At 48.0% G+C, this 25969-nt stretch overlaps 1 protein-coding gene across 1 annotated transcript in view; it reads left to right on the top strand.

The window, feature by feature from the left end:
- The window catches only part of LOC137371350 (rap guanine nucleotide exchange factor 2-like), a 150597-nt gene that overhangs the window by 65333 nt on the left and 59295 nt on the right, over positions 1-25969 (top strand). The window contains exon 16 of the mRNA XM_068033846.1: positions 11447-11462. Coding sequence (XP_067889947.1) covers positions 11447-11462 — 16 coding nt within the window. The remainder of the gene's footprint in view (positions 1-11446; positions 11463-25969) is intronic.

Raw genomic sequence — 25969 nt, 5'->3', positions numbered from 1 at the left:
AAAGTTTTTCCTCATGTCACTTTTGCTTCTCTTACCAAATACTTTAAATCTGTGCCCTCTCGTTTTTGATCCTTTCACGAATGGGAACAGTTTCACTCTATCTACTCTGTCCAGACCCCACACGAATTTGAATACATCCATCAAATCACCTTTCAGCCTTTTCCAAGGAAAACAGCCCTAACTTCTTCAGTCTATCTTCATAACTGAAATTCCTCCTCCGTGGAACCATTCTCGTGAATCTTTTCTGTACTCTCTCCAATGCCCTAACTTCTTTACTAAAGTGCGGTGCCCAGAACTGGACGCAATACTCCAGCTGAGGCCGAACTAGTGTCTTATACAAGTTCAACATAACTTCCTTGCTCTTGTACTGTATGCCCCTATTAATAAAGCCCCGGACACCGTATGCTTTATTGACCGCACTCTCAACCTGTCCTGCCACCTTCAATGACTTATGTACATATATACTCTGCTCCTGCACCCCCATTAGAATTGTACCCTTTATTCTAGATTGTCTCTCCATGTCCGCCCTACCAAAACTAATCACTTCATATTTCTCAGCATTGAACTTTATTTGCCACCTGTCTGCCCATTCCACCAACTCATCCATGTCCTTTTGAAGTTCTGCACTATCTTAATTTAGTTTTAGTTTAGAGATACAGCACTGAAACAGGCCCTTCGGCCCACCGAGTCTGTGCCGACCATCAACCACCCATTTGTACTAATCCCATATTCCTACCACATCCCCACCTGTCCCTATATTTTCCCTACCACCTACCTATACTAGGGGCAATTTATAATGGCCAATTAACCTATCAACCTGCAAGTCTTTGGCATGTGGGAGGAAATCGGAGCACCCGGAGGAAACCCACGCAGACACAGGGAGAACTTGCAAACTCCACACAGGCAGTACCTGGAATTGAACCCGGGTCGCTGGAGCTGTGAGGCTGCGGTGCTAACCACTGCGCCACTATTCCACACAGTTCACAATGCTTCCAAATTTCGTATCATTTGCAAACTTTGAAATTGTGCCCTTAACACCAAGGTCTAGGTCATTAATATTTATTACGAAAAGCAAGGGTCCCAACACTGATCCCTGGGGAACTCCACTACAAACCTTCCTCCAGCCCCAAAAACATCCATTAACCACTACTCTTTGTTTCCTGTCACTCAGCCAATTTCATATCCATGTTGCTACCATCCCTTTTATTCCATGAGCTACAAGTTTTCTCACAAGTCTGTTGTGTGGCATTGTGTCAAATGCCTTTTGAAAGTCCATGTACACCACATCAACAGCATTGCCCTCATCAACCCGCTCTGTTACCTCCTTAAAAATCTCCAGCAACTTAGTTAAACATGATTTTCCCTTAAGAAATCCATGCTGGCTTTCCTTCATTAAATCACATTTGTCATGTGAAGATTGATTTTGTCCCAAATTGTTTTTGCTAGAAGTTTTTCCATCACTGAAGTTAAACTGACTGGCCTGTAATTGCTGGGCTTATCTTTACACCCTTTATTGAACAAGGGTATAATATTTGCATTGTCGGACTTGGTTTTAACCTGGATGCTGTTCTCACATTCCCGTGGGTTCGCTCTTGGGCCTGTTTTAACGTTGGTTGTTCATCTCACTCTCCCATACGACCACACTCGAGCTTTGTTTTATCCTCACTCGATCCTCTTGCTCACCTGCAGATCCACTCTTGAACTTTGGTTTCTGCTCAGTCGATTCTCTTGTAGATCCACTCTAGAGCATTCCATTATCTTGGTTTGCTCCTCTCGCTCTCCCACTGGACCACTCTTCGGCCATTTTTTCTCTTGGGTCACTCCTGTCATTCTCCCTCAAGTCCGTTCTCAAACAATGTTTTCTCTTGGGTCACTCCTGTCATTCTCCCTCAGGTCCGCTCTCAGGCCTTCTTTTATCTCCAGACTCTCCTCTCGCACTCCCGCAGGTCCTTTCTAGGGCCAACCATTATCCTCAGTCCTGCTCTCAGTCCTTATTTTACAGAGGGGTTGCTCCTCTTGCTCTCCCACAAATCCACTATCGGGCTTTTTTGTATCCGGAGTCGCATCTCTCATTCTAACACAGAATGAGAGTCCGCTCTCGAGCCTAGTTTTATCCTGGGTCGCTCCTCTCACCTTCCTGAAGGTTCACCCTCAGGCTTTCATCTTCCCGCGGTTTCGCCAATTGCTCTCCCACGGGTTCTCTCTCAGGCTTTGTTTTATGCTCACTTTCTCCTCTCGCTCTCCTGCTCAGTTTTCGGGCATTCCATTATCCTGGGTCACTGCACTCGCTCTCCCACAAGTCTGTTCTTGGGCCTTGTTTTATCCTCGGTTGATCCGCTTGCACCCCGGCAGATCCTCTCTCGGGGTTCTTATGTCAATCCTTTTGCTGTCCCGCAGATACGATCGAGAGCATTTCATTGTCCTGTATTGCTCCTCTCGCAGGTCCCTTCTCGGACATGGTTTTAACCTGGAGGCTGTTCTTGTATTCCTGCAAGACCACACCTGGGCCTTGTTTTACTCTTGGCTGTTCCTCTTGCCCTCCCTCATGTCTGCTCTCAGGCCTTCCTTTATCTCCAGTCTCCCCTCTCACTCTCCCGTAGCTCCATTCTAGGGCCAACCATTATCCTCAGTTGGTCCTCTCGCTCCACCACAGGCCAACTCTCAGGCCTTATTTTATAGAGGTTTTCTCCTCTCACTCTCCCACAAATCCGCTCTTGGGCTTTGTTTTATCCGGGGTTGCTCCTCATTCTTGGGGCTTGTTTTATCCTCGGCCATTGCACTCGCGTTCCCACAAGTCCACTCTTGGGCTTTCCTTTATCTTCAGTCTCTTGCTCTCCCGCAGATACTGTCTTAAACCTTCCATTATCCTGGGCTGCTCCTCTCCATTTAGCCCAGATCCTTTGTCGGGTCCTGTTTTTTCTTGGGTTGATCCTCTCACGCTCCTGCAGGTCCATTCTAGGGCCTCAGTTACTTTTCTCGCTCCCCTACTGGCCCCGCTTTGAGTCCTTATTTTATAGAGGTCACTCCTTTCACTCTTAAGCAAATCTGCTCTCGGACCTTGTTTTATTCTGGGTCGCTCCTCTCATGCTCCAACAGGTTCTCTCTCAGGCCCTATTATTTCTTTGGTCGCTCTTATTACCCTCTCACAGGTTCTTCTCGGGCCTTGTTTTATTCTTGGTTGATCCTCTCGCTCTCCCGCAGGTCCACTCTCAGGAATTCCTTTTCCTTCGGTTGCTCCTCTGGCTCTCCCACCTGGCTGTTCTTGGTCTATTTGTATCCTCGGTTGCTCCTCTTGCTCGCTCACAGTCTACCTCTCGGGTGTTGTTTACTTCTCGGTTGATCTTCTTGATTTCCTGCAGATCCACTCTCAGGCTTTGTTTTATGTTCGGTTTCTCCTTTCACTTTCCCACAGAGCCATTCTCAGCCATTGTTTCATCTTCAGTCAATCCTCTCACTCTGCCGCAGATAAGGTCCAGGGCATTCCATTACCATAGCTTGCTCACATTGTTCTCCCGCAGGTCCAGTCTCAGACATTCTTTTATGCTGGGTCGTTCCTCTTGCTCTTCCATATGTCCATTCTCAGACCTTACATTATCTTCAGTCGCTGCCCTCGCTCTCCTGCAGGTCGCCTCTTGTGCCTTCCTTTACCTCTGTCTGGTCCTCTTGCTCTCCCGTTATTAATTTAACTGTATTATGTGTAATTTGCCAGTTTCAGTATACAGTCAATGGACACTGAATGGATATAGGCAGACAAAAATAAATCAAGGTTATATTTAAGGGTTGTACAAATAATATAAACCTAACTGTAATTCTACAACATCGAACTGCTCATCTCATTTCAAGAAATTTGGGATGTTAAGTGCAAAATATATGATTATTGGTGATTTCCTCAAACTTTTGATTCTACTTGTTCCTGTATGTCTTGGAAGGATAATTGATGGAGTTTGTATCCCTTTTGTATTTTTAATACAATTAATTGTAAATAATAGTTATATTTTTGTTGAAAATTATAGAAATGTATTTTGTTTATATCGTTACATCCAGTTTAAACAGAGCTGGGAATAAATGTTGTTGTTTCTTTATGGAAGTTTGTAATCATACACACTGGGATATACAATACGGGGAATATGGTTGTCAACCCCCCAGGATTGTCCTGGAGTCTCCAGGAATTAAGGATTAATCTCAAGGACAATGATGCAGAAAAAAGCATCGATAGAGACATTAAAACATTCAGTTTTTTCCCATTTTCTTTGAAAACTATTGTTTATTCATTACAAAAATGTTAGAGATGGGGATAAAAGGCTTTTTGACAGTCAAAAGTCATCCAATGGGGTAATGAAGAGTCCTTTTATTTGAAATGATTGAGGGGGTTACTGTCAGTCCCAACAACGAGTATATCTTTTCAAAGTGAAGGCACCTCGCTTGAGCTTGTGTGATTGCACGAAGCATCCACCGAGCAACGTCAGTCAAAGGGAATCAGGAATCTAATGGTGACAGAAGCTGCTGCTGCTCCCACACCCAGACCATGCTATCTCCAGCAGATTAAGGGAAATAACAGATAAGATCTGCTCTGAATTGCAAAACATAGCACATCAGCAAAATTTCCAAACAAGATCCATTCGAGAGAAATGAACAGTTTCAGAACTATTCAAAGTTGGTCAATTCATCAAATGACTTCTATTTACAACTCCACAATTAATGCATTCTCTATCCAATTTAGGAGGAATTTTCGATGGTTTATACAACAGCCTAATGCATTGATTGGATTTTTAACTCGCAGAATTATCTTTTTATTAAATGCAGAACCACAATTCAGCTTTAGTTGCTGTATCAAACCATGACAATAATTAGATATCACAGAATCACAAAATTGTTACAGCACAGAAGGAGACCATTCGGCCCATCCTGTCTGCACTGGCTCTCCAAGCGAGCAATTCACTTTGTGCCATTCCCCTACCTTCTCCCAGAATCATGTATATTCTTAATTTTTGGGTAACTATCTAATTCCCTTTTGAATACCACAATTGAACCTGCCTCCACCACACACTCTGGCAGTGCATTCCAGATCCTAACTACGCACTGCGTGAAAAAGTTAAAAGATATTAATAATGCCCTTAAAATAAAATAGTTTACTCAGTATACTGGTTAAGTGTAAAACTGAAACCGGGTCTTTGAAGTGATGTATTTCATTCAAACACAATTATTTATGGCATCGCACAATAGCACAAATGCAGGCACTGCTGGAGTGAATGTCAGCTTCTCACCTCTCAGGCTGCAACTGCTCTGCGTGATTGATCTAATCCAGGAAAACTGTAACAATGGGTCAATGGACACCATCACACAGGAAAATACCAAATTCAGCTCTGCAAATTATGTGTGTATGGAATGTTAGTGGCAGATAAATAGAATCATGGAACAGGCAAAAGGGATAGAAATAGAAATGGTGACTTAAATATGACAAATTGGAAACTGAGTTACTTAAGAATGTGTCTCAACACTGATGGAATTAGCAGGAAGGCAGAAGGATGTAAATAATTTGGAGTGATGGGGAGAGGGAAAATTAAAGAGGAGTAGCGAGAGTAACAGATTGACAGATATCCCCATTGTAGTGAGCTGACTGCTAATGTAAGGCATTCAGATACATCCAAATCTAAATGCATTTAGATTTTTTTCTTGAGACTTGATATTGCAGTAAATTAACAACTGTATAAAATATTACTTTGAAAATAATTATTTTGACAGTTGTCTGAACACTGTTCTCATGTGTCCTTGGGTAGAATTTTGCAGCACAGAAATAGGCCATTCGGCCCAACTGGTCTATGCTGGTGTTTATGCTCCAAAAGATCCTCCTCTCATCTTACTTCATTTTTCCTGATCAACGTATCTTTCTATTCCTTTCTCCTTCATACACTTATCAAGCTTTATACAAATGTTGACTTTCAATATGAATGATCAACACTACAAACTTGAAATACCTGTACATATAAGTTTCAAAATGTTTTTTCTATACACACATTTGTGAATTCTACATTTGTGAAACTCCCAAGATAACTCATGTAACATAATCAGAAATCTGCATGAATTGCATAGCTTTGGTGTATTCCATTTTCTCACCAATTACAATACAAAATGTTGTTTATATTGCAATAACCCTGAATTTCTGTATTCAATACAAGCTTACATTTTTATATATAAAGATAAAATTGCATTATTTTAAGTTTCATGTAATTACAACCTTTTGTTTGAAAAATAGATTAAAATATAATTAAACATAAATCTTGTTTTTGGACTGATCTCGATCTAATTAAATGGAAATTACAATCTGCAGGTACAGAGAGCCATAACTGTTTTCAAAAAAATATTCAGTTATCTAAGAAACCTGTCTGAAGGTGAAACAGGTGTACAGTTTGTACAGAGTAACAGAATGGACAGAAATCAGAGAGCTAGGGATAAAGGGTAGTTATTCAGAGAATAAGGTGGAAAGTGGGGTCCCACAAGGATCAATGCAGGGAAACAGTTTTACATCATTTATATTAATAATTTAGACTTTGAAATCAAAAACAGTGTTTCTAAATTTGCGGATGACATCAAGTTGTGGGGAAATAGTCAATACTGAGGAGGACGGCAACAAATTACAAGACAATTATAAACTTACTGAATGGGCTTATGATTGAGAAATGACTTTCAACACAGATTAAAATGAAGTATTATATTTTGGTAAGAAAAAATCACCAGGTCAGATATAACTTGGGAAATCAGAATTCAAATGAGGTAGAGAAAAAAAGAGATGTAGGAGTAAAAATACACATCACTAAAAGTAGTGATGCAGGCTAATATGACCACAAAAAACCAAGCTTGAGTGTTTATTTCTTGAGGGATATAATTGAAAAGGTGTGACTTTATGTGGAGCCTTGGCTAGCCCACACTTGGAGTACTGTGTGCAATTCTGGTTGTCACAATGTGAGGTTATACCCATCAGGAAAGGATGATAAGGCTGGGTCTGTTTTCACTTGAAAAGAGAGGCTGAGGGGTGACCTCATAGAGTTCTTTAAAATTTTGATAGAGGAGACACAAAGAGAGTTTGGACTGAGTTTTCCAGGACCTTTAGGGATGGGCTCGGAGGCTTGAGATGGGAGGTGGGTTGTGGTTGGGAGCGGGGAGGATATCGGGACGGAAGACGTTGGGATGGAAGCCCGCTTCTTCATGTCATTTCTGGATATTGAGGAATTGAGGAATATAAAGACAGTAGGAAGGAACTTAAGCAAGGAGTCAGGAGGGCTAAAAGGGGTATAGAAAAGTCATTGGCAAACAGGATTAAGGAAAATCCCAATTCTTTTTATACGTATATAAAGAGCAAGAGGGTAACCAGGGAAAGGGTTGGCCCACTCAAGGACAGAGAAGGGAATCTATGTGTGGAGCCAGAGGAAATGGGCGAGGTACTAAATGAGTACTTTCCATCACTATTCACCAAAGTGAAGGACTTGGTGGATGATGAGCCCAGGGAAGGGAGTGCAGATAGTCTCAGTCATCTCATTATCAAAAAGGAGGAGGTGTTGGGTGTCTTGCAAAGCATTAAGGTAGATAAGTCCCCACGGCCTGATGGGATCTACCCCAGAATACTGAGGGAGGCAAGGGAAGAAATTGCTGGGGCCTTGACAGAAATCCTTGCATCCTCATTGGCTACAGATGACGTCCCAGAGGACTGGAGAATGGCCAATGTTGTTCCTTTGTTTAAGAAGGGTAGTAAGGATAATCCAGGAAATTATTGGCCGGTGATCCTTACGTCAGTGGTAGGCAAATTATTAGAGAGGATTCTTCGGGACAGGATTTACTCCCATTTGGAAACAAACGAACTTATTAGCGAGAGGCAGCATGGTTTTGTGAAGGGGAGGTCATGTCTCACTAATTTGATTGAGTTTTTTGAGGAAGTGACAAAGATGATTGATGAAGGAAGAGCAGTGGATGTTATCTATATGGACTTTAGTAAAGCCTTTGACAAGGTCCTTCATGGTAGACTGGTACAAAAGGTCAAGTCACACGGGATCAGAGGTGAGCTGGCAAGATGGATACAGAACTGGCTCAGTCATAGAAGAGAGGATAGCAGTGGAAGGGTGCTTTGCTGAATGGAGGGATGTGACTAGTGGTGTTCCGCAGGGATCAGTGCTGGGACCTTTGCTCTTTGTAGTATATATAAATGATTTGGAAGAAAATGTAGCTGGTCTGATTAGTAAGTTTGCGGACGACACAAAGGTTGGTGGAGTTGCAGATAGTGATGAGGATTGTCAGAGGATACAGCAGGATATAGATCGGTTGGAGACTTGTGCGGAGAAATGGCTGATGGAGTTTAATCTGGACAAATGTGAGGTAATGCATTTTGGAAGGTCTAATGCAGGTGGGAGGTATACAGTAAATGGCAGAACCCTTCGGAGTATTGACAGGCAGAGTGATCTGGGCGTGCAGGTCCACAGGTCACTGAAAGTGGCAACGCAGTTGGATAAGGTAGTCAAGAAGGCATACGGCATGCTTGCCTTCATCGGTCGGGGCATAGAGTATAAAAATTGGCAAGTCATGCTGCAGAACTTTAGTTAGGCCACACTTAGAATATTGCGTGCAATTCTGGTCGCCACACTACCAGAAGGACGTGGAGGCTTTGGAGAGGGTAAAGGAGAGGTTTACTAGGATGTTGCCTGGTCTGGAGGGCATTAGCTATGAGGAGAGGTTGGATAAACGCGGATTGTTTTCACCGGAACGACGGAGGTGGAGGGGCGACTTGATAGAGGTTTACAAATTTATGAGTGGCATGGACAGAGTGGATAGTCAGAAGCTTTTTCCCAGGGTGGAAGAGTCAGTTACTGGGGGACATAGGTTTAAGGTGAGAGGGGCAAAGTTTAGAGGGGATGTGCGAGGCAAGTTCTTTACACAGAGGGTGGTGAGTGCCTGGAACTTGCTGCCAGGGGAGGTGCTGGAAGCAGGTACGATAGCGACGTTTAAGAGGCGTCTTGACAAATACATGAATAGGATGGGAATAGAGGGATACGGACCCCGGAAGTACAGAAGGTTTTAGTTTAGGCAGGCATCAAGATCGGCACAGGCTTGGAGGGCCGAATGGCCTGTTCCTGTGCTGTACTGTTCTTTGTTCTTCTATCCCTTTGTCGTCCCCTTAATGTCCTCTTCACAAATTACTTTCCTAACTATCTTTGTGTCATCAGCAAATTTAACAACCATACTTTCGGTCCTTTCATCTCAGTCATTTATATAAATTGTAAAAATGTTGAGGCCCCAGCACAGCTCCCTGTGGCACACCACTTGTTACATTTTGCCAAGCAGGAAATGACCCATTTATGCCTACTCCCTGTTTCCTGTTAGCTAGCCAATCTTTTATCCATGCCAATATGTTACCCTGTACACCATGAGCTTTTATTTTCTACAATAACCTTTGATGTGGCACATTATCAAATGCCTGAGATGTGTGGGATTTCACAGTCTGCAGCACATTAATGCACCAAGGTGGTGACTGATGCCCTGTTCAAGAGGGCCAGCGCATATATGTGTTTTCACACCAAGCCGGAGAATCAAACTGAGAGAGGCATTGGGTTCAGGGCCATTGCTGGATTCCCCTCAGGTGCAGGGTGTGATCGACTGCCACAGGCAGCCATTAAGGCTCCCACAGACCAGCCAGCAGCCTTCATCAACAGAAAGGGCTTCCACTTGCTCATTGTACTGCAACCACCACAGACAGATCCTTCAGGTGTGAGCACAGTTCCCGGGAAGCAGCCATGACACATATATACTTCAGCATTCCCAGGTGCCACAGCTTTTCACTGCCCTCACACCCCTCACATACCTTCAGGGGTGGACACTGGGAGACATGGGCTACTCACTGAGGACATGGCTACGAATGACTTTGAAGAACCCATGCACGAATGCAGAGGAGAGGTACAACACCTGGCACAGGGCAACCTGAACCATCGAGCAGGCCATAGGGATTCTGAAGATGCGATTTAGGAGTCTTGATCAATCCAGTGGAGCCCTTCAATGTGCCTCAGCAAGGGTCTCACGTGTCATGGTGGTCTGCTGTGCACTGCACAACCTGACACTGCAGAGGGGGAAGCTTTTGACCAATGAGAATCTTGTGGATTGTGATGCCTCCTCCAATGATGAGGATGTAGAAGAGGGTGCTGACCAGGCGATGCAACATGAGGGACCCCAGGAACCATGGACAAGGTGCAATGAGATATACACAAGGTAGGTTCAGGAAACACTAATACACAAATGTTTCAAATCACCCTTACTACCTCTTAGATACCAATAAAGCCTTACCATTCTGCAGCCCTGCTGTCACCCATTTACTATTCCATCGCTGTGCGCCCAGTTGCTCATTGCACAGCGGCAAGGCTGAGGTATTGAATTCACGCAGCATTGCCCCTCGCAACCAGCCCCTTGAGGGAGACGGGGTATAACTGAAGTCCAAAAGGGCAGCACAAAATGAAAGATTTATCAGCAGTAGATTAATCCTTTATTTAATGCAACAGGAAACATGAGGCTTCACAGTTTGATCCTCTATTCACCCGTGTACCCCAGGTGCAGCTAGGTGCTCTTCTTAAATTTCTTACTCATGCTCCTATGTGGTGCTCCCCCTGCACTTTGCAGTTGAGTTGGAGGCAAGCTGTTGACCTTGCTGCCCTGTGGCTTGTGCTGACCTTGGTGGTCATCCTCTGGCTGCCTGAGGCCTCAAGGGCCCTGTCATGCTGAGGGGATCCTGCACAGGTGCAGGACCCTCCTCTGTTATTGTGGCTACTGGAGGTGCTGGTGTCACTGGCAGAGGGGCTATGGAATTGACTGGGTGGTCATTCCCTCTCCACCAAACGCACCCTCTCATGTTGCCACATGCGAGATCCACAGGGAAAGGAAGTATGGAGTACTCACCTTGGTAGAATGAATAAGGTCATTGATGTGCTTGCAGCACTGGATCCAGGTTCTGGGTCTGACCGCACAGCTGCTGACCTCCTCTGTGATCTCCGTCCAGGCTTGGTTGGTGAGTCGTGCTGGTCTCCTTCTCTCCCTCCTGCGGAAGAGGACCTCTCCCCTTGCCCTTGCAGCCTGGAGAAGAGCCTGTCACCGCAGCATTGCTGAATCATGGGGTCAGCCTTGGTCTTCCTTTTGCCATTCTCGCTGCCGCTTTCCTGCCTTTTTTAAGATTTCCAGGCAGTCCCCATTTTATTCAGTGCTGGCAGCCCTTTAAATATGACGCCAGCACCTGCCGCAGCATGACCTCATGTCGCTTCCATCGTCTGTCTGCCCCTCATTGATTGGCCCCTGTGCCTCTCAACTGTTAATTGGCCGGCCACTGGAAGATCTCTTGTAGCCAGTCGATCCCCGCCCGAGCAGAAGAGGCTGCAGCTTCTGGTCCCGACGGTGGGACCTGCAGTCGAGCTGCAAAAATCAGCCCAATGTTTCCACTTGTGAAGGAGAAAAACTAGAGGCCATCAAGAAATCAAGTAGGTAACTCTGAAGAAACGTTGTTATCAGAGTGGTGAGAATGTGGAATGTGCGACCACAGGGTGTAGTTGAGGCAAATAGTAGAGATTCATTTAAGGGGAAGCTAGATAAGCATATGAGGGAAAAGGAGGAGACTTAAGTGGAGCAGAAACATCAGCATGGACTGGTTGGGCTGAATGGCCTGATTTTTTCTGTATATTCTATTTAATTCTATGCATTTTCTATTCATGACTGTAAGACCCATGGGCTCAAATTTGAATATTTTTCCTATTTTGTTTTCCCTATTGAGGACACTAACACTTGCTATGTAGGATTCTGTGGGTGCAAAGACACTCAAATATTGGGGCCCAACTATTATACAGTAAGTACAATAACATTTACAAATTCATCAATTGGCATTGTGATCAAAGATTCAGGAATATGTCCAACCACAGCCATGGACACACCAGACACAATATAGCAAGTTCAGTCCTTATTGTCGACTGGAGCTTGTAATGAGTTATAGTCAACGGCCAATCTTTTGACTGTGAATTCAGAACATTTTGCAGAGTCAGTATTAGCTGCTAATAATGTACACATGCTAAATGCACCTAACGTAGCTCCTAACACTTTGGTTATTTCCAAACATTAATTAATGAGATTGGAATAAGCAAGCTCCATTGTATTCATTATAATATCTCTTCTGTATTTGCTAAGAATGCGATAGACCAGGCTATGAATGCTGTACGGATGCTGGCTGGTTCCCATCAAATTGTTATCTGGTCTCACTCTCTTCTGCCAAATCTATCACTACTTCAAGATCATTCTGGAGAACAAAGATAACCCCCAGCTTCTTTTCTCCACGACCAACTCTCCCCTGCTCTTTCCACATCAACCTCTGACAACAGTTCAAGGAGTTCATGGACTTCCTTTCATTAAGCTTGAAGATATATCACTAAGCTTGAGTCTGTACATTATCCTGTCTCTGCTCCTTCCACCATTCCTCTTGCCCATCAGGCCTAAGATGGCCCATCTCACTAATTTCTATTTCATCATTGTTCATATCCTTTTCAAGCTCACCTGGTTCACGAGTCCCACATCCAATCTCTTGACTTCATTCTCATTAAACTGCTCATTAAACCCAATTTCCCTTCCTGATTTGAATGTTAGCTGACATTGTAAATGATTCTCTTTCCTCATGTTCTGATCCCTCCCTTTCAAAACCACTGTTATCACTCCCTCCTCAAAAAGCCACTGTTGATCCATCTGTCCCTGCAAACTACCACCCCATCTTTGACCTACCTTCACTCTCCAACATCCTCGAACGCGTTGCCTCGCAATTCCTTGCCCATTTGTCCTGGAATTCCATGGTTGAATCTCTGCAATCTCTGTACTCTGCCACAGTACCAAAACAACTTTAATGAAAGTCACTAACAAGATCCTCTATAACTGTGCACTATCCCTCTTCACCTTCCTCGATCTTTCTGTGGTGTTTGACACAGTCGGCAACACCAGCTTCCTGCAATGCCTCTGCTTTGTTGTTCAGTTCAGTGAGGCTGCCATTGCCACCAAAGACAGATCAAATGATCATGCATCTCATCAGTATTTCTGGAAAAGTGTTGTGTGAAAAATGGTGCATTTCAATATAATTTGCAGTGTTTGAAATGCTTTGAGATGTTCAACTTCAGCCTTAAAAATGAGACTGCTCTTCTGTGCTTTGTAAAGTAGCGAAGACATGTCTCAATGAGTGAGTCGGATTCCGGAAAGGTGAATAAAAGTAAGTTGTAAAATTGTGTCAAAAGTCCTTAAACAGATATATTTTTGACTGGAAAACTGCAAAAGCTAATATAAAAACAGGAAGTGTGAATGCAAATTAACATTATGTTGTAAAATGTGCCTTCTTTGTGGATCTTAAAGCAGTTGTTAAAGGGTAGCTTTAGTTCAGAAATGTGCACCATTATTCATGCAGGAATGTAGCTTTGCTCTATGAAACTGTGGGGAAATGCCACATAACTCCTGGGAGACACAAGAATCATACTTATGCACATCATAGGCATTGGCTAAAGAGTGACATGACCGGCTCCTCTGAGTTGTGAAGTTAGATCCAAGTCCACGGCACCATGGGTGTCTCAGCTGCATCAGGGGGAGGAAGAAGAGTGGAAAAGCAATCTTGGTAGGGGGTTTTGATAATGAGGAAAACAGACAGGTGCTTCTGTGGCCATAGACAAAACTCCAGGATAGTATGCTGCCTTCCCGGTGGCAGGATCAAGCAGTATCATAGAGGAAGAATGCCCAGTAGTCGTACAAATGGGCAGATATTTTCCAAATGCACTGGCATACCTAAGTTGTAAAAGGACACTGTGCATGTCTGCTCTGACTCAGTGTTTACCATGTGTCCCATGAAATGGACCAAGCAACAAACACCAAGTATGGTGTCAACCCAAGATATCACAGAATCACACAATGACAGAATAATACAGTGCAGAAGAGGCCCTTTGGCCCATCGAGTCTGCACCGATGCATTTTAGACACCTGACCTGTCTACCTAATCCCATTTGCCAGCACTTGGCCCATAGCCTTGAATGTTATGACGTGCCAAGTGCTCATCCAGGCACTTTTTAAAGGATGTGAGGCAACCCGCCTCTACCGCCCTCCCAGGCAGGGCATTCCAGATTGTCACCACCCTCTGGGTAAAAAAGTTCTTCCTCAAATCCCCCTTAAACCTCCCGCCCCTCACCTTAAATTTGTGACCCCTCGTAACTGACCCTTCAACTAACGGGAACAGCTGCTCCCTATCCACCCTGTCCATGCCCCTCATAATCTTGTACACCTCAATCAGGTCACCCCTCAGTATTTTCTGCTCCAGCGAAAATAACCCAAGCCTATCCAACCTCTCTTCATAGCTTAAATGTTCCATCCCAGGCAACATCCTGGTTAATCGCCTCTGCACCCCCTCCGATGCAATCACATCCTTCCTATAATGTGGCGACCAGAATTGCACACAGTACTCCAGCTGTGGCCTTACCAAAGTTCTGTACTACTCCAACATGACCTCCCTGCTTTTGTAATCTATGCCTCGATTGATAAAGGCAAGTGTCCCATATGCCTTTTTCACCACCCTATTAACCTGCCCTTCTGCCTTCAGAGATCTATGGACAAACACGCCAAGGTCCCTTTGTTCCTCAGAACTTCCCAGTGTCAGGCCATTCATTGAATACTTCCGTGTCACATTACTCCTTCCAAAGTGTATCACCTCACACTTTTCAGCGTTAAATTCCATCTGCCACTTTTCTGCCCATTTGACCATCCCGTCTATATCTTCCTGTAACTCAAGACACTCCACCTCACTGTTGACCACTCGGCCAATCTTTGTGTCATCCGCGAACTTACTGATCCTACCCCCCACATAGTCATATTTGTCGAGACCCCACCCACCGGCCGAAAAGTCCGTGGCGAGCCCACCTCCACCTGGCCTGGGGAGCCACACCGGGATTATTCACTCCCAAGACCCTCAATTTGCCTTTTGTGGGACTTCCATCTCTTTGAGGCAGGAGGTCCTGCCTCATGGAGCTGCCGGCCAATCAGCAGGCTGGCAGCTCTTAGACTGAGCGGTGCCACTGGGAGCAGTGGCTGGCACTGCTGGGACTACACCCGGCCAATGGAAGCGAGAGGAAGGATGGCCCCGGAACTAAGGTAGGTTTTTGGGCTCTCTCTGGGGACAACTGCCTGGGCCCTGGCAAGGCAAGGAGGGTCATTTAACAGCAGGGTGGGGGGGGAGGGTGAAAGTGCTGTTCAGTGGGAGAAGTTGGGCCATGGGAGGCCCTCCAAGCGGCACAGGCAAGAAGGCTGCCAGCAGCGGCAGGAGGCAGCGCTTAAGTGGCAGATAATTGACCTCTTAAGGGCCTTGATTGGCCCGGGGCGGGTAGGCCGTTTCTTGATGCCGCCGCCCCGCGTAAAATTGCATCAGGGCTGGGAAGGCGTCGGGAACGGCCCCCACCCCCACCCCCACCCCCGGACTCCCACTGAATTCTACATCCCCCCCACCACCCCGCCACTGGTCCGTTCGTTGGATGGCTGTAAAATTCCAGCCAATCTATCAGTTAATTCAGTTTTTGGTGTCTTAATGAAAGGAGGAATATTGGGCAGAACCTCCTGCATTTCTTCAAACAACGTTATGAGATCTTTAATATTCTCTTGAAGCAAAGAAAAGGTTCCATTTGGATTCATATAAATTTCTAAAATTGACCATCAGGAAAAGGCCAGCTGGTCCATCAAGCCTGCCCCACATCACATGATGGCTGGAGCATCGTGAGAAAACATGTCCCACCCCCACCCTCAAATCACCACCTCCCTCCACCATGTAATGTCTTGAGAAAGATGAAAAAGCCAGGACTAAAAAGGGAAAAATTCCTTTGGAAAATCCCTCTCTGATCCCCTCAGCTGATCAGAGCCAGCTCAGGAGATCACATGGATCAAGTGATATCTAGAAAGACACTTATCTCTGTATGGTGTCATTTCTGACTCAGTCCAGAACCAGGCCAGCTCCCTCTTGAAGGTAGACAGAGAGTCAGCATCCAACACATCAACCAGCAATGTATTCCAGAGGCTCATTACTCTCAGGGGAAAGAAGAACTGCCGATCATCCAGTCTATTCCTATTGTTATGACCAGGTGAGAAAGATGTCGAGGGGTCTTTTATTGTCTTCACCTGGTCTGATTGTAACAGGGTTTAATTTTAAACATACTGTGTTTTGAGCTCCCCCTTTGTGAATCCTTGTTCGTCGCTTTCCAATTATAAGGCTAAGAAATGAGAACACTAGGTTTTCTTTAGATTTAGAGTGAAATTTATTAAACCTTAAACTTAAACTCTAATATAGTTAACACCTACGGATATACAACGTGCCTATGCTAGCATGCACACGTGATACACACATGCAGATAGGGACAGAAAAGAGAAGAAAAATAAAATGGAGAGGTATGAGGCAGTCTCTAAAAAGGGATTTCTCGTTACTTTTTTCTGTGTTTCCAGCTCGCCATAAAGTCCTTGATTGTACACAGCTCTTACTTTTTGTTGGGGCCCAGTATTCTTCTTAAACCTTGTTCACTATAGGAGAATCTTCTCTCTTGGGGTTCATACGTCTTCAATGGTTTCCGAAGCTGGTGAGAGCAAGATGAGAGCAGACAGGAGAAAGGTCTTCTCAGTCCAGGAGAAAACAGCCTTTGGATTTCTTTCCCTGTTGGAAGTTCAAATTCAGAAAAACAGTCAGTCATGTGACTAAAACTGATCTGACCACTTCTTCTGTGCATTGGGGAAGCAATGACTGGTTACCCTTGTTCCAACACTGTCTGCTACTATGCAAATGTCTTTCCAGTCAGGGGCTTGCAATTTTAAGTTGTAATGTTCAGGTGGCAAAATAATGTGTGCCTCAGTCTTGGCAGGTTTGAGCCTTGCCTGACACGATATTTACATAGTTTAAGATCATGTCACTCAATGATTCCCAATCTGTTAAACTGGGCTAATCGATCAATCGATATGCTATCCAGTTGTTTAATTAGTTTATAGCGCACAGTCAGGTCACCGCTATGTTTATGCTGCCCCAGATGGATGGAGTACTGCATTGAAATATCTGCCTAGATTATGTACTTCGCCCCTGGAACCACAACCTTCTGACTCTGAGGCAAGTAACATGATAGCTTGAAGTTACCTTTTGATATCCTAGCATAATTGGTGAACTGGGAGAACAAGATATTGTTAAGAGAGAGCAAGTATGTGGTTTATGCGGGATAGTCATGTCTGATGAATTAGCTGGATGTCTTTGAGGAGGTTCTAGGTCTGGTGGATGAGAATGAGGCAGTGGATTCTGTCTACCTAGAGATGAGGGAGGAATTTGAACCTGTTCCACATAACAGACTGATTCAGTCGGTCTGTGCCCATGGGACAGATGGCAATGTATTGGCTGAATTGATGCACGACTAAGAAGCAGCAAAAGGTGTGGAATCTGGTTGCCAATGTAATTCAACAGTGTTTGGTATTGGGGGGAATCAGTGTTTATATTTTTTATAAATCACTAAGAAAGGGAATTTGTCTTAATTTGCAAATCCAAACTGGATTGGTCAATAGTGCTGACCAATCTACCATCATAAGGATTATGTCCAGGTTTGATCAGTAGGTAGCAAGATGGCAGTGAAATCTGTATTATATTGTTAGTGTGCTTTTAGAATTAAATGAGGATAGTAGACTTTGGGTCAAAGTAACAGGAATTTATTTGTAGGGGTCTTATCTCTAAGTTATCTACATGAATACTGAGCAACAGGAGATTCAGGCTTGTAACATCACATCCTGTGATGATGCTTAATGTCTAAATGCATAATCTACCCAGCAACAGCTTATGTACCTTATGCGACAGAATTTGCTGAAAAAATAATGGCATGTGAATGGGGCAAGCTGTTATTAATGTGAAAATCAGCCAGCAAGTTATGGTGAGGAAGGGATACCCCATGAGTTGTGAATTGCCACAAGTTGCTGGATGATTTGTGCACTCTACGGTTGGCTTCATGAAAACGACAGCTCGCTCTTAACCCACCTGACTGTTTTCAAGAAGTTGATGCATTTGCACATTAATTGCAGATTAAACTCACCAGTGAGTAATTACTAATTACTAATTAAATACCCTTTTAATGATTGTTAATGACTGACAATCAACCACTTTGTTCAGAAAGTGTACAATTAAAACTGTGTAGTCTCATTCATTCAGGTTGTGAATTGTTACTCGAGATCTAAAAAAATGTCACTTTTTTAACTTAATTTTCTTTCTATCTCTTTTTTCTCTCACGTAATCCGAGCTTTCTTTCCCTCTCTTTATTCCTCTTTCTGTACCTGATTTGACATTGAATTCACCCACTCTATTTAACCCACTTTCTCAGTCCCTCCTCTGTTTATTTTTCAATCCTTTAATCTCATTGGTTCAGGAAATACACTGTTAGTCCCAGTGTTCAGCAAGTTCCCAGATGCCCTGTTACCCTTGCTGCACATTATCAGTTTGCACTTCCAACAAGGTCATGGTCAAAAATATTTTGAGCTGAAGGGTGCAGGAACAAGTCTCGCTATCAGGGCAGAAGGTGAGATGTCCCTTACAGTAAATACTGGGCCACAGATTATTAGACAGGAGCAGTATGAGTCTGATTCCTGCACTGAGTTGCAAGGAAATGTTGTCTGTCCTGGAACTTTATTCTTTGGAAAGAAGTAAAAAGAGATGAATCTTGATTAAAAAAATCTTTAAAATTTTCACAAGTATGGAGCATTGAAATTCAGAAAAGGATCCAAGGAAAATAAGAAACTTAGACAACTCTTGCTCAGTAAAAGGGTGACAGAATTGTGGAACAGAATACCAGTGTTGCAGGTGGAGCAAAAAAAACCAGGAAGTTTATAAATGGGATGCTGGGCTATCAGTTCTAGAACCACAATAAGAATATAAGAGCAAATAAAATAGGAGCAGGTGTGGACCATACGGCCCCTCGAGCCTGCTCCTCCATTTAATACTATCATAGCTGATCCTCGGCCTTAACTCTGCTTTCCCACTCACTCCCCATATCCTCGATTCCCTGTGAGAACAAAAATCTGTATATCTCAGCCTTAAATATATTCAATGATGGAACATGAACAACCCTCTGGGGTAGAGAACTCCAAAGATTCAGAACCCTTTGAGTGAAGAAATTTCTCCTCATCTCAGTCCCCTGTGCACCACTCCCCTGTGCACCTCCCTCCTGTGCACCTCCCTCCTGTGCACCTCTATTCTGTGCATCTCTCTTATGCACAGGTCCCTCCTGTGCAAATCCCTCCTGTGCACATCCCTACTGTGCACCTCCCTCCTGTGCACCTCACTCCTGCACAGGTCCCTCATCTGCACCACTCCACTGTGCACCACTCTCCTGTGCACCTCCCTGTGCAACTCTGTCCGATGCAACACAATCCTGATCACCTCCCTCCTGATCACCTCCCTCCTGTGCACCTCCCTCCTGTGCACCTGCCTCCTGTTCAGCTCTCTCCTGTAAACATCCCTCTTGTGCAAATCCCTCCTGTGCACCTCCCTCCTGTGCACCACTCCTCTGTGCACCTCCCTCCTGTGCACCTTTTTTCTGTGCACCTCACTCCTGTGCACCTCACTCCTGTGCACAACTCTCCTGTGCACAACTCTCCTGTTCACTTCCCTCCTGTGCACCTCCCTCCTGCGCAACTGCCTCCTGTGCACCACTCTCCTGTGCACCTCCCTCCTGTGCACCTCCCTCCTGTGCACCTCACTCCTGCACAGGTCCCTCCTCTGCACCACTCCACTGTGCACCTCTGTCCTGTGAACCTCCCTGTGCAACTCAGTCCAATGCAACACAATCCTGTGCACCACTCTCCTGATCATCTCCCTCCTGTGCACCTGCCTCCGGTAAACATCCCTCCTGTGCACATCACTTCTGTGCACCTCCCTCCTGTGAACAGCCCTCTTGTGCACATCTCTTCTGTGCACCTCCGACCTGTGCACCTCCCTGTGCATCTTAGTCCTATGCGCCACAATCCTGTGCATCTCCCTGCAGTGCATATCCCTCCTGTGCACCTCTGTGCTGTGCAACTCTCTCCTGTGCAGCTGGCTACTGTACACCTCCCTCCTGTGCACCTACGTCCTGTGCACTTCCCTCCTGTGCACCTCACTCCTGCACAGGACCCTCCTCTGCACCACTCCCCTGTGCACCTCCCTTCTGTTCACCTCCCTGCTATGGACCTCTATTGTGTGCCCCTCCCTCCTGTGCCCCTCCCTCCTGTGCCCCACCCTCCTGTGCCCCTCCCTCCTGTGCCCCTCCCTCCTCTGCACCTCTCTCCTCTGCACCTCCCTCTTCTGCACCTCCCTCTTCTGCACCTCCCTCTTCTGCACTTCTCTCTTCTGCACTTCTCTCTTCTGCTCCTCCCTCCTGTGCACCTCCCTCCTGTGTACCTCTATTCTGTGCGACCCCCTCCTGTGCACCTCTCTCCTGTGCACATCCCTCCTGTGCACATCCCTCCTGTGCACATCCCTCCTGTGCACCACCCTCCTCTGCACCACCCTCCTCTGCACCTCTATTCTGTGCTCTTCCCTCCTCTATCTCTCTCCTGTACACCTTCCTACTGTGCACCTCTATTCTGAGCAAATAACTCCTGTGCACCTCTCTCCTGTTCACTTGCCTCCTGTGCACCTCCCTCCTGCACAACTGACTCCTCTGCACGTCTCTCCTGTGCACCTCCCTCCTGTGCACATCTGTTGTGTGCACTTCCCTCCTGTGTACCTCTCTCATGTGCACCTTAGTCCTCTGCACCTCACTCCTGCACAGGTCCCTCCTCTGCACCACTCCCCTCTGCACCCCCCTCCTGTGCACATCCGTCTGTGCACCTCACGCTGCGCACTTCGCTCTTCTGCACTTCCACCCTGTGCACCGCTTTCCTGTGAAGCTCCCTCCTTTGCACCTCCCAACTCTGCACCTCCCAACGCTGCACCTCCCAACTCTGCACCTCCCAACTCTGCAGCTCTCTCCTGTGCAGCTCTCTCCTGTGCAGCTCTCTCCTGTGCACCTCCCATCTGTGCACCTCCCATCTGTGGACCTCTCTCCTGTGCACCTCTCTCCTGTGCACCTCTCTCCTGTGCACCTCTCTCCTGTGCACCTTTCATCTGTGCACCTTTCATCTGTGCACCTCTATTCTGCGCCTGTACCTCCTGTGCAGCACTCTCCTGTGCACCTCCCTCCTGTGAAACTCCGTCCTGTACACATCCCTCCTAAGCACCCACCTCCTGTGCACCTCTATTCTGTGAATCTGTCTCCTGGGCACCTCTCTGGTGTGCATCACCCTCCTGCGCACTTCTCTCCTGCGCACTTCTCTCCTGTGCACCTCCCTCCTGTGCACCTCCCTCCTGTGCACCTCCCTCCTGTGCACCTCTCTCCTGTGCAGCTCATTCCTGTGCACCTCTGTTGTGGCACCTCCCTCCAGTGTACCTCTCTTCTGTGCACCTCCCTCCTGTGCACCTCTCTCCTGTGCAGCTCATTCCTGTGCACCTCTGTTGTGGCACCTCCCTCCAGTGTACCTCTCTTCTGTGCATATCCCTCCTGTGCACGTCCCTGCTGTGCACATCAGTCCTGCACAGGTCCCTCCTGTGCACCACTCCCCTGTGCACCACTCCCCTGTGCACCACTCCCTCCTGTGCACCTCCCTCCTGTGCATCTCACTTATGCACAGGTCCCTCCTGTGCAAATCCCTCCTGTGCACTTCTCTCCTGTGCACTTCTCTCCTGTGCACTTCTCTCCTGTGTCCCTCCCTCCTGTGTCCCTCCCTCCTGTGTCCCTCCCTCCTGTGCACTTCTCCCCTGTGCACCCCTCCCCTGTGCACTTCTCCCCTGTGCCCCTCCATCCTCTGCACCTCCATCCTCTGCACCTCCATCCTGTGCCCCTCTCTCCTGTGCCCCTCTCTCCTGTGCCCCTCTCTCCTGTGCACCTCCCTCCTGTGCACCTCTCTGCTGTTCACCTCCCTCCTGTCCACCTCCCTCCTCTGCACGTCTCATCTGTGCACCTGTCTCCTGTGAAGATCCCTCTTGTGCACCTCTATTCTGTGCCACTCCCTCCTGTGTACATCTATTCTGTGCACCTCCCTCCTGTGAAAGTCCCTCCTGTGCACCTCCTAACTCTTCACCTGTCTCCTGTGTTCCTCCCTCTTGTGCAGAACTCCCCTGTGCAGAACTCTCCTGTGCACCTCCCTCCTGTATTCCTCCCTCCTGTGCAGCTCCCTCCTGTGCACCACCATCCCTTACTCCTCTCCCGTCTGTGCACCTCCCATCTGTGCACCACTCTCCTGTGCACCACTCTCCTGTGCACCACTCTCCTGTGCACCACTCTCCTGTGCACCTCTATCCTGTGCACCTCTATCCTGTGCACCTCTCTGCTGTGCACCTCTCTGCTGTTCACCTCCCTCCTGTCCACCTCCCTACTGTCCACCTCCCTCCTGTCCACCTCCCTCCTCTGCACGTCTCATCTGTGCACCTATCTCCTGTGAAGATCCCTCCTGTGCACCTCTATTCTGTGCCACTCCCTCCTGTGCACATCTCTTTTGTGCACCTCCCTCCTGTGCAACTCCCTCCTGTGCAACTCCCTCCTGTGTACCTCTCTCCTGTGCACCACTCTCCTGTGCACCACTCTCCTGTGCACCTCCCTCTTGTGCTCCTCCCTGCTGAGCAGCACTCTCCTGTGCACATCTTTCCTGTGCACATCTCCCCTGTGAAACTTCGTCCTGTTCACATCCCTCCTGTGGACCTCTCTCACGTGCACCTCCATTCTGTGCACCTTTCTCCTGTGCACCTTTCTCCTGTGCACCTCCCACCTGTGCACCTCTATTCTGTGCACCTCCCTCCTGTGAAAGTCCCTCCTGTGCACCTCCCAACTCTTCACCTGTCTCCTGTGTTCCTACCTCCAGTGCAGAACAGTCCTGTGCAGAACTCTCCTGTGCCCCTCCCTCCTGTGCACCTCCCTCCTGTGCACCACCCTCCTGTGCACCACCCTCCTGTGTACCTCACTCCTGTATACCTCACCCTCTGCACTACTCTCTCCTGTGCACCTCCCTCCTGTGCCCCTCCCTCCTGTGCCCTTCCATGCTGCGCCCCTCCTTCCTGAATTCCTCTCTCCTGTGCACCTCTCGCCTGCGCACGTCCCTCCTGTGCACCTCTCCGCTGTGCACCACCCTCCCTTTCTCCTCTCCCGTCTGTGCACCTCCCTCCTGTGCACCTCCCTCCTGTGTACCTCCCTCCTGTGCACCTCCCTCCTGTGTACCTCCCTCCTGTGCACATCCCTCCTGTGTACCTTCCTCCTGTTTACATCACCCTGTGCACTTCTCTCTTGTGCACCTCCATCCTGTGCAGTGCCCTACTGTGCACCTCTCTCCCGCGCACCTCTCCCCCGCGCACCTCTCCCCCGCGCACCTCCCTCCCGCGCACCTCCCTCCCGCGCACCTACATCCCGTGCACCACTCTCCTGTGCACCTCCCTCCTGTGCACCTCTCTCCTGTGCACCACCCACCTGTGCATCTTCTCCTGTGCACCTCTCTCCTATGCACCTCCCTCCTGTGCACCTCTCTCCTGTGCACCACCCACCTGTGCATCTTCTCCTGTGCACCTCTCTCGTGTGCACCTCCCTCCTGTCCACCTGCCTCCTGTCCACCTCTCTCCTCTGCACGTCTCATCTGTGCACCTGTATCCTGTGAAGATCCCTCCTGTGCACCTCTATTCTGTGCCACTCCCTCCTGTGCACATCTCTTTTGTGCACCTCCCACCTGTGCACCTTCCTCCTGTGCAGCTCCCTCCTGTGTACTTGTCTCATGTATTCCTCCCTCCTGTGCACCACCCTCCTGTGCACCTCCCTCCTGTGCACCTCTCTTCTGTGCAGCTCCCTCCTGTGCACCTCTCTGCTGTGACACTCCCTACTGTGCACCTCCCCCCTTTGCCCCTCCCTCCTGTATTCCTCCCTCCTGTGCAGAACTCTCCTGTGCACCTTTCTCCTGTGCACCTCTCTGCTGTGACATTCCTCCTGTGCACTTTCCTCCTGTGTACGTCTATTCTGTTCAACTCCCTGCTGGGCACCTCCCTACTGTGCACCTATCTCCTGTGCACCACCCTCCCTTACTCCTCTCCCCTGTGCACCTCCCTCCTGTGAACCTCCCTCCTGTGCACCTCCCTTCTGTGTACCTTACTCCTGTATACCTCACCCTGTGCACTTCTCTCTTGTGCACCTCCATCCTGTGCAGAGCCCAACTGTGCACCTCCGTCCTGTTCACCTCTGTTCTGTGTACCTCTCTCCTGTGCACCTGCCTCCCTTACACCTCACTCCTGTGCACCTCACTCCTGTGCACCACTCTCCTGTGCACCACTCTCCTGTGCACCTCCCTCCTGTGCACCTCCCTCCTGTGCACCTCCCGCCTGTGCACTTCCCGCCTGTGCACCTCTCCCCTGTGCACCTCTCCCCTGTGCACATCTCCCCTGTGCACATCTCCCCTGTGCACATCTCCCCTGTGCACTTCTCCCCTGTGCCCCTCCATCCTCTGCACCTCTCTGCTGTGCCCCTCTCTGCTGTGCCCCTCTCTGCTGTGCCCCTCCCTCCTGTGCACCTCTCTGCTGTTCACCTCCCTCCTGTCCACCTCTCTCCTCTGCACGTCTCATCTGTGCACCTATCTCCTGTGAAAGTCCCTCCTGTGCACATCCCAACTCTTCACCTGTCTCCTGTGTTCCTCTCTCCTGTGTTCCTCTCTCCTGTGCAGAAATCTCCTGTGCAGAACTCTCTTGTGCACCTCTCTCCTGTGCCCCTCCCTCCTGTGCCCCTCCTTCCTGTATTCCTCTCTCCTGTGCACCTCTCTCCTGTGCACCTCTCTCCTGTGCATCTCCCTCCTGTGCACCACCCTCCCTTACTCCTCTCCCCTGTGCACCTCCCTCCTGTGCACATCCCTTCTGTGTACCTCACTCCTGTATACCTCACCCTGTGCACTACTCTCTCCTGTGCACTATTCTATCCTGTGCACTATTCTATCCTGTGCACCTCCATTCTGTGCCACTCCCACCTGTGCACATCTCTTCTGTGCACCTCCCTCTTGTGCTCCTCCCTGCTGAGCAGCACTCTCCTGTACACATCCCTCATGTGCACCTCTCTCACGTGCACATCCATTCTGTGCACCTTTCTCCTGTGCACCTCCCACCTGTGCACCTCTATTCTGTGCACCTCCCTCCTGTGAAAGTCCCTCCTGTGCACCTCCCAACTCTTCACCTGTCTCCTGTGTTCCTATCTCCAGTGCAGAACTGTCCTGTGCAGAACTCTCCTGTGCCCCTCCCTCCTGTGCACCTCTCTCCTGTGCACCTCCGTCCTGTGCACCACCCTCCCTTACTCCTCTCCCCTGTGCACCTCCCTCCTGTGCACCTCCCTCCTGTGCCCCTCCCTCCTGTGCCCCTCCCTCCTGTGCCCTTCCCTGCTGTGCCCCTCCTTCCTGTATTCCTCTCTCCTGTGCACCTCTCTCCTGCGCACATCCCTCCTGTGCAACTCTCTCCCGTGCACCTCTCTCCCATGCACCTCTCTCCCGTGCACCTCCCTCCCGCGCACCTCCCTCCCGCGCACCTCACACCTGTGCACCTCACACCTGTGCACCACTCTCCTGTGCACCTCCCTCCTGTGCACCTCCCTCCTGTGCAACTCCCTCCTGTGCAACTCCCTCCTGTGCACCTCTCTCATGTGCACCTCCCACCTGTGCACCTCCCACCTGTCCACCTCTCTCCTGTCCACCTCTCTCCTGTCCACCTCCCTCCTGTCCACCTCCCTCCTGTCCACCTCTCTCCTCTGCACGTCTCATCTGTGCACCTGTATCCTTTGAAGATCCCTCCTGTGCACCTCTATTCTGTGCCACTCCCTCCTGTGCACATCTCTTTTGTGCACCTCCCTCCTGTGCACCTTCCTCC

This window comes from Heterodontus francisci, chromosome 1 (assembly GCF_036365525.1).
Source record: "Heterodontus francisci isolate sHetFra1 chromosome 1, sHetFra1.hap1, whole genome shotgun sequence".
In the NCBI taxonomy this organism is placed as follows: Eukaryota; Metazoa; Chordata; class Chondrichthyes; order Heterodontiformes; family Heterodontidae; genus Heterodontus; species Heterodontus francisci.
The sequence above is the reverse complement of the archived record's forward strand: the minus strand, read 5'-3'. Positions and strand labels throughout refer to the sequence as shown.